Here is a 17,102-nt window from a genome sequence, read left to right on the forward strand (position 1 = left end):
TTCAAAAGCCATTACTGCCCAGCTTCCGAAGGGAAGGGAATGGCAGAGACTAACTTACTGGGATTCCCTGCAGTTTAGTGCTGAGATCGTGTATTCGCTAACACCAGCTTGCGTACCCCGAATTCCTGCGTACCTTGAGACACAGTGATCTTAGGAAAGACTGTCACTTTGAAAAGCCCACCGACACCCGCAGTCGTTCCTCCAAAATTAAAGCTCTGGCCATTGCAACCCGGACCAAAATGTAATCCCTTTGTCTTGACTAGTGCAGGAGCCCCACCCGTTCTAAATAGTATCAGCTGGGACTCTTCAGCTGGGTTCTTTGCCAACTCTAGAAAACCCCACTAAATAGATTTGCAAAGCAAAGTGGTATTGAAGGACATTCCCCTGTGCCTCAGAGATTTTATTCACAGGGCAGAAACACCTTCTCGTGTTTTCGAGTTCATACGATGAGAATGTATGAGATCACAGCACTCGTGAGGCGGGGCGGCAGCTGTCTCATATCCTGCTGCGCCGGGGACGGCATACGCTTAACGGATGGAGCGCTGGGGCCCCTCCAGGAGCTGCGGCCCTGGGCAGAGGTCTGGCCAGTGGGTCTGCAGGGATAGGGATGTCAGTTTACCAGGGCTGCTGGGGGCTACGGAGGTGCTTGGCCTGTTCAGGCCCACCACTTAGCTTTGCCCAGACCCAGCTCCTGGCATGTTTCAGGGGCCTCTAAGCTTTGTTCCGATTTAAATCTTTATTCACGGACAAACTGACCCCTTGGCTGTTGTCACTTGGAAATGAGACCTAAATTTCTGCGTGCTAGATGGGGCCCTCCAGGCACTGGGAGCCTCCGCCCCCATGGGCCAGCGGTGCCAGGGGAGGTGAGGGCGGAGGGCTTAGGAAGCACACATCGAACACCCTCCCTCAAGCGCCGGCCACAGCTGAGATTCCAACCAACATAGATTCCATTTCTGGAACTGAAAAAAAAAAAAAACTCATTCGCTCTTACAGTGCCCATAAGGTTGGAAAGAGAAGCATTTTTATCCCCATTTTTCAGAGAACAAAGGCTCAAAGAGGCAGAGGACTTACCCTAACTCACAGAGCTAAGGCCCCATTTGCCAAGTCCCAGCTTCCTCCCACCCCACACTCCCACCTGGGCCATCAGCTGTACCTGGACCCAGAGAAGATGCTGTCCTAGGGCCTGAGACTCTTAGAACATGGGCCACAGACCCTTTTCTTCTGTTCTCCTGGGATAATGGCATCTTTTTTTCTGATTATGAAAGAAAATCTGAAAAATACAAGAAGGCCTCAAAAACAGAATTTAAGAAGTCCTACATATTCCTGCCAACCCAAAGCAAACCCTATGTATGATATATATTCTGTCTATCTCACTGGTTTCTACACGCAACACACACATTTATACACTGTACAGCGAGTCTGCAATATTTATAAATTCCGTATTTGGGCATTCGCCTGCTTGCTAAAGTTTATCTGTGATCCAACTTCGATACTCGTAGAGGTCCATGGTCACTGGTAGACACGGGCGTGTGCAGAGCAGCAAAATGCGTATGTCCCCCGCTGTGTGCATTACAGCTGAGGCTGGGCAAGGCCACACTCTGCCTTCTGCTTTCAGCTCTGATACTCAGAACCAGTGTCTTTTTCATGATCCCTTCAATGCCACTTTTCTCTTTCTCTTTTTTCTTTTTTTTGTTTTTACACGTTTGTAATTTCTGTTGGTTCTTTCACTGTTTGAAATGACCCCACACATCGTGCCGAAGCGCCGTCTGGCGTTGCTAAGCTCAGGAAGGCCGTGATGTGTCTTCATGGGGAAAACACGTAGATAAGCTCCGGTTAGGCGTGAGGTACAGTGTCCCTGGCCCGGAGTTCAGTGTTAATGCATTTACAATACGCATCGAATAAGGTGTCTTTAAACAGAAGCAACCAAGCTATGTATGGGTCCATTCATGAAAATGTCGTGACCAGAGGCTTGCAGGACCCTGACCCTGTGTTTCCCCCAGGAGCAGTGGTTCGGTATTTCCTAAATCTGCTCACAGAGACCTTCTAGAGCATAACTATCAGAAATGACGTATGTGCATCACGCACGTACATTTAGATACAGAATAACTTTTTTGAGATTGAGATTACATTTTTTCCAGCCTATTCTTTTTACCTAAAATAGTGCCCAAACTTTCCTCTCTATATCATAGAATTGTTTTGGTTGCGTTAAAACCCTCTATGCCAAGAAGGCCCAGGTCCCTGTCACGCATCATAAAAGCCACGGGTGGGCAGCCACAGGTCCTGGAAGCAGGAATCGGAGTGCGGGCAGGAGCCAAGCAGGGCTCTCTGTGCCTCTCCTTCATTTGTCCCTTTCTGCACACCAGATGTCTGTCACAGAGCGTGGAAGTGGCTCTGGCTGGAGCTGACAGCTGGTCTGATTCCGGATTCCTGAGAGAAGCTGATTGGGCCGCCCTGAGCAGTCAGTTGTGGCCGTGCTACAGGGAGGACAGGTGGCACTTCTCAAGTAGGGGGTCCAAGAAGGACTCAGCATCTGCCAGAGGGCTTTTTTTCCCCTTCTCTGTCCTCTGAAAGCAGTCCAAGTTGAGGAAAAGTTGCTTCTGGAGGCCTCAGGACAGGGTAGTTGTCAGAGGACGCGGTCACTGTGGCCGAGGCCACACCCCACCCGTCCGTAAGTAGCTTGGTTCTTTGTCCTTTGTGGGGCACCTCCGGGCGAAGGTCACACTGACCTAGGACTCGAAGAATCTTCAGCCCTTGATAGAGGAGGAAAGGCCAGCAGAGGTGAAGCCCCAGCACCAAGCAGACTCCCGGGTATGCGGTGACATTCATGCAGAGGGACAGGGCCCTGACTCCTCTGACAGCTAGGAGATGAGTGCCCCAGGCTCAGGTGGGCTGGGGCTGTGTTCCCGGGCCATGCAGGGGCAGTCTCTCTGACCCCCTCGGGGCCTGGAGAAGCCCATGAAAGAGGCAGGGCCCTGGGGATGGGGGAATGGGGGCAGGTGAGTGGGCTGTGGGAGGAGCGTCTACACAGGCAGTGAGCAGAGACCATGTCTCCGTCAGCTTTCCGCCCGTGTTCTGCTCAGAGTGATGATGGTAATGATCGCTTTTACCCCATGCAGGCCCCGTGCGAGGCGCTCCGCATGCACATTCTCATGTGATCGTCACCCCAGCTCTGAGGTTGATACTAGTATGATCCCTGTTTTTCACAGGGAGGAAGCTGAGTCACAGAGGGTTTAAACCACTTTCCCGAGACCAGGCAGCTAGTTGAGACGAAAGCAGAGGTGAATCAAGGCCGTCTGGAGCCCTGAGGTTAACTCCTCAGCCTCCTGGTGGGCTCTCGAAGACAGGAGAATGCGCGTGCCTCGGCCTGCAGCCCCGCAGGCCAGCTGTAACGCAGCTGCTGGGGTGGAGGCAGGGTTCCCTGCTGCAGCAAGGCCGTCGGGGTCGGAGGGGGCCTGGAGCAGAGTCCGCATTCTGAGCTTCAGAGCTTGTGACCTCAGGCGGGTCACTGCACTTCTGCGCCAACATTCCTGGCTAGGAGAATGTGAGCTGTGTTAGCCTCGCCCGCAGGCTCCTGGAAATTTGGGAGACAGCACAGCCCAGCCATCTGCCCACCTCTACCCCGAGCACCCTGGTCATAGTAAACCCCACCCCACAGCCCTTCCGTCCACCCATTCATCTCTGTACTGATTTAGAGGAAGTGAGGAAATGCAGTACTTCTGGCCCTGATGACACAGCCTGAGGGGAAGCCAGGCCTTGGGAGTCTGGGCTTCGCAAGCAAATCCCGCAGGCCTGGCTGCCGAGGTTGAGTAAGAAGGGATTTCCATGGTGGCTAATTCCAGTTCAAGGCCTCCTGTGAGGGAGCAGGAGGAAACCCTCCAGGGCCTTCAGACACCAGTGTAGTCTCTGTTTCCTCATTCCCAGAGGGAAGGAGTCCCAGCTGCTCTCTGAGACTGTCTGCTTCCAGCAGACATGCCGGTGGGAGGGGTTGCAAAGCAGGGCATGGAGCAGAGAGGAGAGGCAAGCCTGTGGGACCATCCGAGAGATACAACTGAGCTAGGCACCCCTCCCATAGACCTCAGACCTGCCTGGGATAGGCATTGCCATCTGTGAGGGCTTGACCTCCTAGCATCTCAGTTTTTTTCTAATTTTTTCACGAAGCATAGATTTTCCATCGTGCTCAGCACTGGACATACAGCACTCAGTGAACAAGATAGGCACTGTCCCTCCTCTCGTGAAACTTAGAACCTAGTGGGAAAGCAGATACCTAGCAATTGCAGTAAAGTATAATTGACTTTGTGATGGGGAAGTGGGTACCAAGGAGACCTGCAGCTGGAGACCCAACCTAGTATTGGTAGGAAGGGAGCAGTCAGAGAGGACTTTCTGGAAGAAGTAGCATTTGAACTATGCCGTTAGTAGACTAATAGAATATCCCACATTCTGAATTCGTCTGATTGTTTCCTTATGGTGTCATTTAGCTTGTTCCTCTTCCTCCTTTACTTTCCACAGGTTGGAACTTAGGTCAAGAGGTTAAACATTTTTGGCAACAATACGCGACAGAAGATTTTGTATATTTCATATTGTATCACCTCGGGGTGTCTGCGTGTCCCTCTATTGGTAATACTAGGTTTGATCGCCTCATTACAGTTTAACCACCAGACCTGCATTGAAAAGGTGCGTTTCTCCCTTTGCTGGGAAAGTAATCCATAGGGTGATACTCTCACACCGTGTGACTCTCCTTATCCACAACCTTTCACCTGGTAGTTCCGCATCCCTCCAGAGTGACAGTGCCATCTTGCTTTTCCACCGATGGATGAGAGTTCCGGTGAGCCCACATTTTTGTCAGCACTTGTTTTTGTTGGTTTGGCAGTATTTTCTGTTCTAGCAGTTCTAATAGATATGTGGTGATACCTCATCGCGGCTTCAGTTTGTCTTTCTCTAATGGCTGATGATGTCAGATGTCCGTCTGTCCTCTTTGGTGAAGAGTCTCTTCACATCTCTTGTCCATCTTGCGATCATGTTGGTTGTTTCCTTACTGTTGAGTTTTGAGAGGTTTTTTTTTTAAAAAAAAATGCGTTCTGGATAGAAGTCTTTTCTTGGATGTGCGGCACGAGTTTTGAGGGCTATTCCATGGACAAGGTCACAGTGTCATTTCCAGGAGAACATGATATGGCCTACATCGACCTCTGCAGGAAAGCTACTTTTGCTAAAAATTATTTTTTTAACTGTGATAAAATATACATAACATAAGTGTTACCATTGCCACCATTTTTAAGGGTACAGGTCAGTGGCATTAAGTACCTTCACACTGTTGTGCAGTCACCACCAACTGTCTCCAGCACTTTCATTATCTTTTCAGACTGAAACCCCATACCCGTTAAACACTAACTCCCCATCCCCCTCGCCATCCCCTGGTAACCACCCCTTGACTTTCTGTTCCTATGAGTTTGACTCTTTTAGGTACCTCATATAAGTGGACTCATACAGTATTTGTTCTTTGTGACTGGCTTATTTCACTTAGCCTCATATCCTCCGGGTTCATCCATGTCATAGCATGAGTCAGAAAGCCCTTCCTTTTTAAGGCTGTGTAATATTCCATTGTGTGCCTACAGCACATTTTGTCCATCATTTGGCTGTTGTGAATGATGTTGCCATGAAGAAGTCTGCTTTTAACTCCTTAACAGCAGGACACTGAGTATTAACTGGGTTTGGGATAAAATCTAAAAGTCAAGGTCAGATGTGTTCAGACAGCATTGGTTACAAGCAACAGAAACTAAAACTGGCTTAAACAAGATTGGGGAGGTTTTGGCTTGTGGCCGTGAAATGTCCAGGATGCTGGATCTGGGGGTTCAAATCATGTCATAGGACTCGGGCCCTCTCTCTTCCTCTTGGTTGCTTGCTTCTCTGTGACAGATGCTTTCCACACAGTTCTCCTTGCAGTTAGCCATCGCGGTGGGGAAAAGGGGCTCTTCCGTGACCATGCCATCCCAGACTGTCCCAGAATTGAGTCTCCTTGGCCTGGCTTGGGTCACCTGCCTGTCCCTGAACCATCGTTGTGGCCAGGGACAGGCAACAGTCTGGTTGGCCAGGCCCGGGAGGCACACCTACTCCCTATGACAAAGACTAGGGAAGGGAGAGGGGTGACATTCCAAAGAAATGTAGGTGCTGTTACCAAGACAAGAAAGGGAATACCAGATAAGCAAGCGTATTGGACAATTGCTGTGCGGGGAAAGCTGACTTTGCACACTTCCCGTGTGCCAGGCATTGGGCAAGACCCCACATACATTAGCGATTGCAGTGAATCCTCAAGGGAAAGTACTCACCCTGTTTTAGAGAGAAGGACACTGTAGCCAGAGAGGTTGGTGCCTGTGGGTGTCCCCCAGCAGCAGGGCTGGCGTCAGAACCCAGTGGGTGTGCCCTTTCACCCACCCCTAAACCCTGCGCAAGGCCAAAGTCCTGCATTGGGACAATTCTCATTAAAAAGTTTGATCTGTGCCTAAAAATTTAGGCATCAAATTGTGTTCAGAGGTTGATTCCAATAAACTAATTAGGACTGCTGCAGAGTCCTTGTACCATATGTACAGAACTTTAAAAACTGTAAACAAGAGATCGAGAATGAATTGTGTAAGCAGAATTTTTTTTTCCATTTATGGCAGTGCTTTTTTTGTTGGTTTTAGGAAAACAATGGAACTTTGACGATCAGTCATTTTTTTTCTTTGTTTCTTAATCCACATTAGCATTGTTCCTGACAGGCAATCATCCAAACTTCGCTTGAGCATCCACCAGTGACAGGACTGCTGTTCTGGTCTTCTCTGGGCCTCAGTTTACCTATCTGGAGGTTGGGGCCATTGGATTGGCCGAGTCCCTTTCAGTGACGGAAATGCCTCCTTAGTGGTGTCCCTGCTCCTTGTCAAACCATTTTTCACACAGTGGCCAGAAGGATGTATAGGAAAAATTTGAAACACATACATTAAATTGTGTCCCACACCTCCACCCCTTGAAACTCTTTAATAGAACAAAATCCCATCTCCTCCCTGTGGCCTGCAAGCCCCCCGTAATGCCACCACTGCCTGCTTCCCAGCTCCTGCCTCCCTCCTCCCCCGGCGCTGCTTGCCATGACGGTCTTCCTGCACCTCAGACATGTCTGGCATTTCCTGGCCTCTGTATCCTTACTCGTCCTCCTCTCTCTGCCTGGAGTACTCTGTTCTCAGCTCTTCTCCTGGCCAGCTCCTCGTCCTTCAGGTCTCTGTTCACTGCTTGCTTCCTCAGATAGGCCTTCCCGTCCAAGGACACCCCACTGCCCCGTCTTACCGCTCGTGCGTTCCCAGCAGGCACTGGGGCCTTCCTAAGCACTGAGTGTAACTTACCATTACGTACATACTTGCTTGTCTGCTGGTCTACTGCCCATCTTCCCACTCTCCAAGGCCAAGGTCTTGGTCTCTCCTGCTCCTCACTGTGTCCCAGCACCCAGCAGAGCGCCTGGCACACAAGAGGTACTTAATAAATGTACAGTGAATGAATGAATGACAAATGGGAGAATTCTCTCATTCAGAATCTCTATGCTGGAGTCTTGATGAAGCAGAATTGAAGTCTTTTTAATAAAACTGACTACTCCGGTGGCTTTCGAGACAGAGATCTTTTTTGTCAGAAAATCATCTTTCCAAGGTGATTCCTAAAGGATGCCTTGACCTGTTCTTTGGCTGCATGAGGGCCCTGGGATTGGGAGCACAAACAAGGGAGGGGGTGGGCCAGGATGCCCAAATCTGTGATGCTGAATTAGCCTGTTTTTATGAACGGGGGTGGGGCAGGCATTGGAGAAGCAGCACGCAGGGCACTAAAAGTTCTTGACCTTTTCCTTTCTGCCAGGCAAAGAGCTCAGAGCTTGACCTCTAATAATCATCACAACTCTGTGTGAGATAGACTTGCTGACCCCGTTTTACAGTTAAGGAAGCTGTGGCTCTGAAGGTTAGGAAACTGTGTGAGTCTAAAGCTTGACTCTAGAGCCCGCGTTTCTTCCTCTCTGTCACGCTTCTTTGAAATTAAATGTGTGTTGGATTTGGAAAGGTCATTCCTGGTGGACTTAGTTTGGCACTCAAGGGCACTTTGCATCTTGTCCTGATTTATCTTTCCATTATTCATCTGTTCTCACCTGGAGAACCTTCTTCTGCAAGTCCCTGGCGTTCACACTGGTCTCTGGCCCCAGCCCCCCACAGTTGCTCCACCTTGTCGCATTTCAAATGAAAATTTCCTAGCAAAGTTTCCAGGTCCTTCAAAGTGCACCATGATGACTCCAGGCTTCAGAGAGCTCTCTCCTGCCTCCCATCCTGCATCAGTCAAGACTAGATTACATGTGTCAGAAACCCAACTTAAAGTGGCTTCAGAAATAATTTGAGAAGGCAGGTTTGGCCCAAGGTGTATTGGCTCAGGAAACTTGACAGACCAGCAGTAGATAGAGCTTCGAGCAGAGCTGGGTCTCAGGATCGGACCGTGTTACAGGAATCTACGGATGCTGGCCTCATTCTCAGGCTCCTTCCAAGCAGTGTTGAGATGGCCCCCCGGCAGCCCCAGGTCCATGTCCTAATAGCCCAGCAACTTCGAAGTAAAGAGAGCTTGACTTTCTCAAGGGTTGGAGCAAAAGTCCCAGAGCTGACTCTTTTTAAGAATGCCTGGAAAAATAGGCAGCTCTGGGACTCTCTGGATTGAGTGGAAAGCAAGAAATCCCAAGAGTGCTGAAAAGAACACCATCTCCTGAGATGAGCTGGGTGCTAACGCTTTCCCATTCTTGATTTCACTTAGTCCTTTGTCGCGCTCTCAGAGGTGGGGGTTATACCCCTATTATTGTGGAGGAAGCTGAGGCCCAGAGACAGCGAGTGACTTGTCCAAAGCCATACGGTTTGGCTGGCGGCAGAGCCGAGGTTCAAACCCGGGTCTTTCTGACTCGGTGCTGTGCTTTGCTCCAGAGCCCTGGAGCTGGAACGGCTCCCTCGGTGTTAACGCCCGTCTTCTCTGTCCCTCTCTGTAGGTCTATATCATCCGGGTTACGTGGTCCAGCGGCAACACGGAGGCCATTTACCGGCGCTACAGCAAGTTCTTTGACCTCCAGGTAAGGATTTGGAGTGTGCAGTGAGCCGCGGTGTAGGAAGAAGTTCAGCTGAACTAACTTTCCATTTTGACATCAGAGCCTAGACCCTCCCCCGTAACGGACGCATAGTGTTCTTTGTTATTTCCTAGACTTAAAAATGTCCATGTGCTTACTTGAGCAGCACGGGTACTGAAATTAAAATGATACAGAAGTTAACGTGGTCCCTATGCAAGAATGACACACAAATCTGTGGAGCACACGTTTGACTCTCCCAGGAGGAAAAAAACCTTCCTGGTTTCAGGCACAGCTTGATCCAGGGTTTTCATGGTACCATCTCACCCAGCTGCTTTCTCTCCTCCTGCATTCCTACTTTCATGGTGTTGGCTTTATCCTCAGATCCCACAGGGTTACAAAATGCTCTGGGCTCATACTCAGCAGTAAAGAGTGAAAGGTCACTTCCCAGAAGTCGCAGTGAACACAGTGTCCTCTGCATACCATCCCCGTGTCTTGACCTCACATGTTCTCTCGGAAGGTTGGGTGATGTTAACCACAGGCAGCCTGGGTCGTATGGACCTAATCCATTCCTAAAAATGTTGAATAAAGGATTTTCAGAATCTGTATTTCATTATTTTAAAGGGGGAGGCGAGATACTAACGTGCTCCTAACCAGTTTCCCCAGTATCACTAAAACAATCTCCAGCGCCTACAGAACAAGCTGCCAGGAGTCATTGCGTAATGTAAACCAACTGAGACACCAGTTACCTAATTATTAAAATGCACTGAACTCGTTAGTGGTATTTTGTGTTCGCAAAATGCAACCAAATCAAACAGTACCATCTGTAAACTATACTTTCCTTCTGGTCCGCAGCAAACATGTAAATACACAAAGAGGCTATCTAGAACAGACTTGGCAGGAGCAGCATGGGGGCCAGGAAGGGGCTGAACCCTGGCGGAAAGGCAAGGAAGGTGACCCCCAGTACCTTTGAACGCCATGAGCAGGAGGTGTAGTCCTGTCTGAGAATGACCGAGACCCACACCCTCTTACCCAGATGCGGGGTGATCTGTGTGGATCTATTAGGGCAGGTCTTCAGTTCAGAGACTGAATGTTGGGTAAACACTTTTGCAAGTTGCTAGACCATCCACACACAGCAGGTCTGTGTAGGGAGGACTACCCGTACTTTGCTTCCAGAAGCCTCTTGCCTGCCTAATACCTCCAAAAGGATAACAGGAGCAGAGAACAGCGAAACGATAGAACTGTTGCGATTGGGATCGCTCTCCTGGGGATTATGGACATCCACAGAGCAAACACCCGCTGAGCAGCTTAGGTGGGAAGAGAGGAGTTGGGTAGATTTACGGGAGGAGGCAGCTGTGCCCCACGGAGCCCAGAGCAGGAAATGCAACTGGCCTCCCAGGGCCCCAGCACCAGCAACTGAATGGCCCTCGGAGGCCTAGCAGCTCCCTGGCCATCTGTCACTGTGGCTACAGGGCCTCCCATCGAGCCTACTTGGTTTTCCTGCTAGCCTCTCTGGACCAGCTTCCTCCCCGGACGCATTGGCCCACGTCCCCCAGGCAGCACCGCAGTCCCCCAGGTGAAATGTCCTTCCCTTTTGTCAGCACACTGGCATTTCTAGATGCTGAGTCCCGTGTCCAGGAGAGAGAGAATCTGATTGTCCCGAGGGTGCTGGGCCCGCCTGTGAGCCTGTTGGCTGTGGCCAGAGAGGTCGGGGCATTTGGTACGGCATTGTCTGGAGGAGGAGGTCGGGTGAGGACGGGGTGGGGGACAAGCCCTGGAAGCACACATGGAGACGTCACAGGCTGCCAGCGAGGCAGCATCCCCAGGGCTTTAGACCTTCACTTCTGGGACTAGACAGACTGGGTTCAAATCTCAGCTCTGCCTGTCAGATCTCAGCTTGGTGTCCCCTCTGTATGTTTCTGAGACTCCCTCCCCCACTGCACGGTAAGAGTGGAAGCACAGTCCTCGTGCGTTCATCGTGACAGTTCATCGAGGTGCGCCTCGTTCAGTAAGCACATTAGCTGTCATTAGCTGTCCCTCGGTTCCAATGAGACTTGCCCGACGTGACATCATTTGGGAATGCTTGAGCCAGGGTGGGATCACGAGTCTCCCTGGACCAAAGCCTGTCCTCCCTCAACTCTCCTGTTCTGACTCAACTTTCTTATTTCTACCAGAACTTCAAAGTGAGGTTTTCTTCCCCACTCAGCATAATTGGCAATAATTGGGGGTTTGCTGTAACATAAACAGCTGCCTCAGATCCCCTCCCTGGTAGTCTAAAGGCAGTGCTTGAGCCAGCTTTAAAGAGTCCCAGATGGGTGGCTGGAGTGGGAAAGTCATGGAATTCCAGAGGGTCCTGCTGCCCTAGAAATGGCCTGCTCCCCACCCCTCACATCCCAAAAGGGGAAAGTAGAGGAGAGTAGGGTAGGACCCCACCAGCCAAAGTCAGCTGTTCCCAAGGACCAGACAAGGAGGCCAGCCTGCATGGGGCTGTGACCCCCTAAAGTAAGATGATTTCATGATCCCACCCTCCCCTTCCTCCTGTCTGGCGAGTAGCCTTGGCTTTTTCAAAAGTAACTTGGCACAAAAGAGTATGGGGAGGGCCAAGCTTTCGTGAAGGAACAGCTAGGCCAGTGTGGCGTAATGGAAAACGCAGAGGACTCAGTCAGGAGACTTGGGGCCCAGCCACCTGTGCTGTGTGGCCTTCAGCACACCCCTTAACCCCTTTGTTGCCTGAATGTCCTCATCAGTAACATGAGGTAATGACAATAGAGATAGCTGGCATTTCTGGAGCACTGACTGCTAAGCATCTAGATATAATGACTCATTTAATCCTCATGTTAAGCTTATTAAATTACATAGATGAAGAATCTTAGGCTCAGAGAGGTTAAGTCATTTGCACAAGGTCACACAGCTAGTGAACATCAGAACTTGGATTTGAAACTGGGCAGGTGACACTGGATACCACACTCTTAGCCACGGTGCTTCTAGCGCCCCTCTCCCGTGACTGCTTCACAGGGTTTACATGGAGTTACAAGTGGTGATGTGTGTCCAGAAGACGTAGATCCGCAGAGATGGCAGATTAGTGGTTGCCAGGAGCTGGGGGGAGGGGGGAGGGGGAAGAGGCTGTTTGTGGGTACTGGGTTTCTTTTGGGGGTGATGAAAATGTTCTGGAACTGGGTGATGGTCGTGGTTGCACAGCCTTGTGGATATACTAAAAACCACTGAATTGTACACTTTAAAAAGGGTGAATTTTATCGTATATGAAATATATCTCAATTGCTTTTTTTAAAAAGTGATGATATGTGTGAGCAGTTTCTGGGCTGTCAAGCCCTGAGCAAATGTCAGCTGTTGGGATTATTGATGGGCGTGGGTTGCTGCTAGGAACTGGTGTAAAGATTAGAGGGAGAGACGATGCCAGTTTAATAGAGTGGTTAAGATCCTGGGCTTCGACCCAAATGCTGCCACTTACTGGCTGTGAGATCTTGTTTTAGTCAGAACTGTCTTAGTTGCAGATGACAGAACCCCAGTCAAAATGGATTACTCAAAAAGAACATTGATTAGTTAAATGTAGCTGAGACGTGTAAGCATTCTTGGCTTCAGGTGTGGCTGGATCCAGGGGCAAAAATGTCAGTGAGGACCTGCCTCTCTCCAGTTCTTAGCGTTCTTCGTGCCCAAGCAGGGTGGTGTGTGGTACAGTGGCGGCCACAGCTCCCAGCTGTATCCAACAGGTCAGCTCAGTGGCTTCAGGAAAAAGAACATCCCCAACAATTACAGCAAAAGTCTCATTGGTTCATCTTGGGTCGGTGGCTGGGCCAGTCAGGGCCAGTCGAGGGACTGGAGTAGAATGAGTGTAGACTAACCAAGGAGTAGAAGATTCCCCAGAAGGAATCAGACAGCTGCCACCAGAGAGGGGAAGTAGCCTGTAGATGACAGAAAACGGCAAATGCTCTCCTGGTTGGGGCCGGACATTCAGGCAGAGAAAATAGTCTGCGGAGAGGCTGCCTGGGGTAGAAAGGAGGAACATGCCTCAGGCTCCTTTGTGGGATAAGAGACTCACAGTCACCAGCGAGAAGGTCCCCTTTGACAGTTCACCTTCCAGTGTGATTTCGTAGCCCTCTTATGCTTAGAACAGCCAGACCCTGGTCATCAGTCCTGCCACTTCTAGCGCACATCTGACCACGTGTCTCATTCACACAAGGGTGCAGGCGATAGAGCCCTGGGCTTGGAATGGGAAGACCTGGTGTCAGGTTCCAGCTCTGTGTTACCAGCTGTGTGGCCTTGGGCAGGCCACTCAGCCTCTCTGAACCTCCCTTTCTGCCCTCGCCAGAGCCCATGCTGGAGAGTCCATCTCAGTGTGCCAGAGGGAGCTGGCCTCTGAGCAGGGCTTGGGGATCGCCAGAATGCGAGAGTGTCGAGGGCAGTGCCTAGAGGAAAGGGGGTTTGGTTGAGTGATGCAGTGACGGGGTCAGCGAGCGTTTACTGAAATATGCCAGATGCCCACTTTCTGTGCCGTCTCATTTCATCCTCACTTACAAGCTGGAAGTCACAGGCAGGGAAGCGGAAGCTCAAGAGACACAGAGTCATGTGCCCAGAAACAGCACGGCTGGGATTCAGGCTGTGCTGCTAGCCACTGAGCCCCCCAGCCTCCCTGAGGCCCAGCACTGCTTTCACATGTCTGTTCGAAGATAGATTTGCCTCAGAGTTCTGCCCAGAGCTGGCCTTCAGAGGCCCATTGGGCGCTCCCACTCAGAGCAGTCCTGCAGAGAGCTGCTCCGAGCACAACACAGGCCCTTTGCAAACAGGCCTCAGACGTGTGAGGGGTCTTTACGCCGGGCCGTGCGACCTTTGCCCTCTAGTTTTCCCACTGGCTCAGTGTGTCCCCAGGCTGGCGTCATCTTCAACGGAGCCAGGGCTTCCCCTAGGGAAGGCACGCTTAAATATGTGCTGAGCCAGACCCCAGGTGTTCAGAGAAGACCTCTGTCCCAGCCCAGGAGCCTAGGCAGAGCTTGCTTCCAGAAGGAGCTGACATCTGAGCAGGGCCTTGACAATAAGTAAGGAGTTGACCCACCAGCGGGATAGGGGAGGGCTTTCCTGAAGAGGGAATTAGTGTGCAAAGGTGTAGAGGCAGGATTTTTGGCTGGGCATCTGGCAGAATGCCAGTGGCGGGGGACATAGAGTGACCCAGAGCAAGCTGGGTCACTCTGTCCGGCAGGGAGCTCGTGGGAGAAGTGCCATCACACGTGTCCTGTACACAGGAACACTCCATCTGTGGGGACCCAGAGAGGGCTGTTCTACGGACAGGGGCTTGCAGGGAGAGCTCTTTCCTAGACAGAGCACATCCCAGAGCCAAAGGCAAACCGGAGGCAGCATCTGGTCTGCACCTTCGTTTCTCCCCAGAGAAACTAAGATCCAGAGACGGGAGAGGCTATCTCAGTGCACACAGCAAAAGTCATTTGCTTCCAATCACAATTGAGACCAGACCGACCTGTCCCTTCTCTGGGAGTTTGACAGCCCCAGGTGCATTTCTGAGCTTTGGCGCGTGTTTGCCCAAAGCCCCCGTGCTCCACCCCAGAGGCCAAAGGGAAGGGAATGTCTTCTCATCTTTCCTGGGGGCAGGTATAGGGGTGGCAGAACCGAAGGATTCCCACTCCGCAGGCGGGCCTGGCCCAGCCGGGACGGCTGCCCGGCGAGATCCTAGTCAACAGCTGGCCTCGGAGTCCTCTGGCCGTATTTACCCAAGCACTGCCTTTGCTGGGTCCTCAGACACAGACACGATCTTCTGAAATTGCGGTGCCTCCCACATGGTATATACGCTTGATGGAGTCTTCTTCCCTTCCATCTGAAAAGCTCTGGGCGTCTCGGTGGTGTGTAGCTGAGACAGTACCGTAGCCGCCCTTTCCCACACAGTCAGCAGTTCTCGATTTCTAGAGAAAGGAGCAAGATCGCGTTGGTCAGTTGCCTCTGAATCCCAGTCTAGGTCCTGTTGCTGCCGCCTAGAACCTAATTTCTCCTCTCCTAGACAGCAGAATAGGGGAGGGCTTTCCATGGCTGACCAAACCAGATAACCACTTTTTTTTTTTTTACTCATTCATTCATTCATTCATTGCACAATTGTATGCCAGGGACCTAGCACATACTGGTGAGGAGGTGCTGGGGCAGGCCAGAGGGCAGGCAGACCAGTAAGGAAGTCAGACTGAGGACATGCTGACCTGGACTGGAGGGGCGGCAGGAAGAAGAGCAAGGTGGATAGATGGGAGGGGAGGCAGGCCCCACGTGGCATGTCCACCAGGACAGCAGAGCGTGCTAACATTCAGCCAGACCAGCTCCTCGAAGGGACAGAATCTCCAAAGACAGCGAGCCATGTCAAGCGGGTCTAGGTATGTCGTTGTGTCCTGCTCTGAGAACCGTGAGGCTTCCCAGCGACCCTGTCGGCAGCTGCGCGTGACGGTCTCCACGGCCTGCTCCGGCACTTCTGGGACGTAAGGTTTTATGATACTGAGGGAGTAAGCCCCTCCAAGTCCAGTCTGCCACTAACACAAACCACGTGTGGCCCTCCACGCCAGCTTCCACACTGTTTTCCTTGGACAGCATGTCTCCTTTCTCTCTACCACAAGCTGATGTCTTGAAAACTGCTGATGGAGTGTTCTCTTATTCCCCTTGGAGGCCTGCAATGTGGCCACTTGACGTGGCTCACCCTCTCCCTTCCCGCCCCCCAGACTGACTCACTTTCCTCCTCGGTTTCCAGTCCTCCTCACCCCGAGCACCACTTCCTTTTATTATCTGGGGGGAAGGGTATGGCTTTCCTAGTTTCCAAGGAGAGCAGTCTACAGTTGGTCTTAGCCCGGCATGCCTCTGGTCTTGCTGCTGCAGACAGCCTGGGTCCGGGGGTCCCCACAGAGTGTCTGGAATGTGGCCTGTGGGTGCCAAGCATGACGGCTCTCTGGTTAGAAGCAGCTTGTGGCCTGTGAACCTGGACACACTCAGACCAAAAGCAAACCAGCTCATAGGCCTCTGATCTCCTGTCCTTACAAATAGTCATCTTAGATTGTTGTTACCAATGGCGGGGTGATAAAGAAAGCGAAATAAAACTGGATACAGCTAAATGAGGAGACTGGGTGTTATAGTCCAGCCCTGCACTGTCTGTGATGATGGCACTAGTCATGTGAGGCTATTTAAATGAATAAGAATTAAATAAAAATAAAAGTTCCATTCTTCAGTCTCCCGAGCCATGTTTCAAGTGCTCAGCCTTGGAGCCCCGTCTAGGGCTAGTGGCTACAGTAAGGGACCACGCAGATAGAGAAAGTGGCCATTATTGCAGAAAGTTCTGTTGGACAACCAAGCTCTGGCTCCTGAGGGGACTTGGATAGTCTGAGGAGTTCTGCTGACCTTAAAACACAGCCCTGTGGGGCGCCGGGGGGGCTCAGTCGGTGAAGCGTCTGCCTTCGGCTCAGGTCATGATCCCAGGATCCTGGGATCGAGCCCCACGTCAGGCTCCCTGCTCAGCAGAGGAGTCTGCTTCTCCCTCTCCCTCTGCTACTCCCCCTGCTTGTGCTCTTTCTCTCTCTGTCAAATAAATAAGTAAAATCTTTAAAACCAAAAACAAACACAGCCTTGCGATGGACTGTTTTTCGGCCTTCAGAAGGAAGGACGTTCTGACAGCTGCTGCAACACGGATGGACCTCGAGGACGTGGTGCCGAGCAGAATGAGCCAGACACCAAAGGACAAATACCGTACGATTCCCTGACATGCAGAACCTAGAACCAGGAGATTTGTACAGATGGAAGGTGGAACGGTGGTTGCCAGGGGCTCGGAGAGGAGAATAAGGAGTTCGTGTTCCATGGGGACAGAGTTTCGGCTTATGATGAAGAGGTTCTGGAGATGGTTGGCAGTGATGGTTGTACAGCCGTGCGAATGTGCTTAATGCCACTCATTCTATGTTCAGAACGGTCAAGATGGTCAAGTTTATGTGTGGTATATTTAACACGATTTCTAAAAACACACAGCCTCACA

The 17,102-nt window shown here is 51.1% G+C and overlaps 1 protein-coding gene across 1 annotated transcript in view; it reads left to right on the forward strand.

Moving 5' to 3' along the window:
• SH3PXD2B (SH3 and PX domains 2B) overlaps window positions 1–17,102 on the forward strand; it is a 100,472-nt gene that overhangs the window by 21,459 nt on the left and 61,911 nt on the right. The window contains exon 2 of the mRNA XM_040630290.1: window positions 9,020–9,100. Coding sequence (XP_040486224.1) covers window positions 9,020–9,100 — 81 coding nt within the window. The remainder of the gene's footprint in view (window positions 1–9,019; window positions 9,101–17,102) is intronic.

The sequence above is a fragment of the Ursus maritimus genome, unplaced genomic scaffold (genome assembly GCF_017311325.1).
Source record: "Ursus maritimus isolate PB19 unplaced genomic scaffold, ASM1731132v1 scaffold_15, whole genome shotgun sequence".
NCBI lineage: Eukaryota > Metazoa > Chordata > Mammalia > Carnivora > Ursidae > Ursus > Ursus maritimus.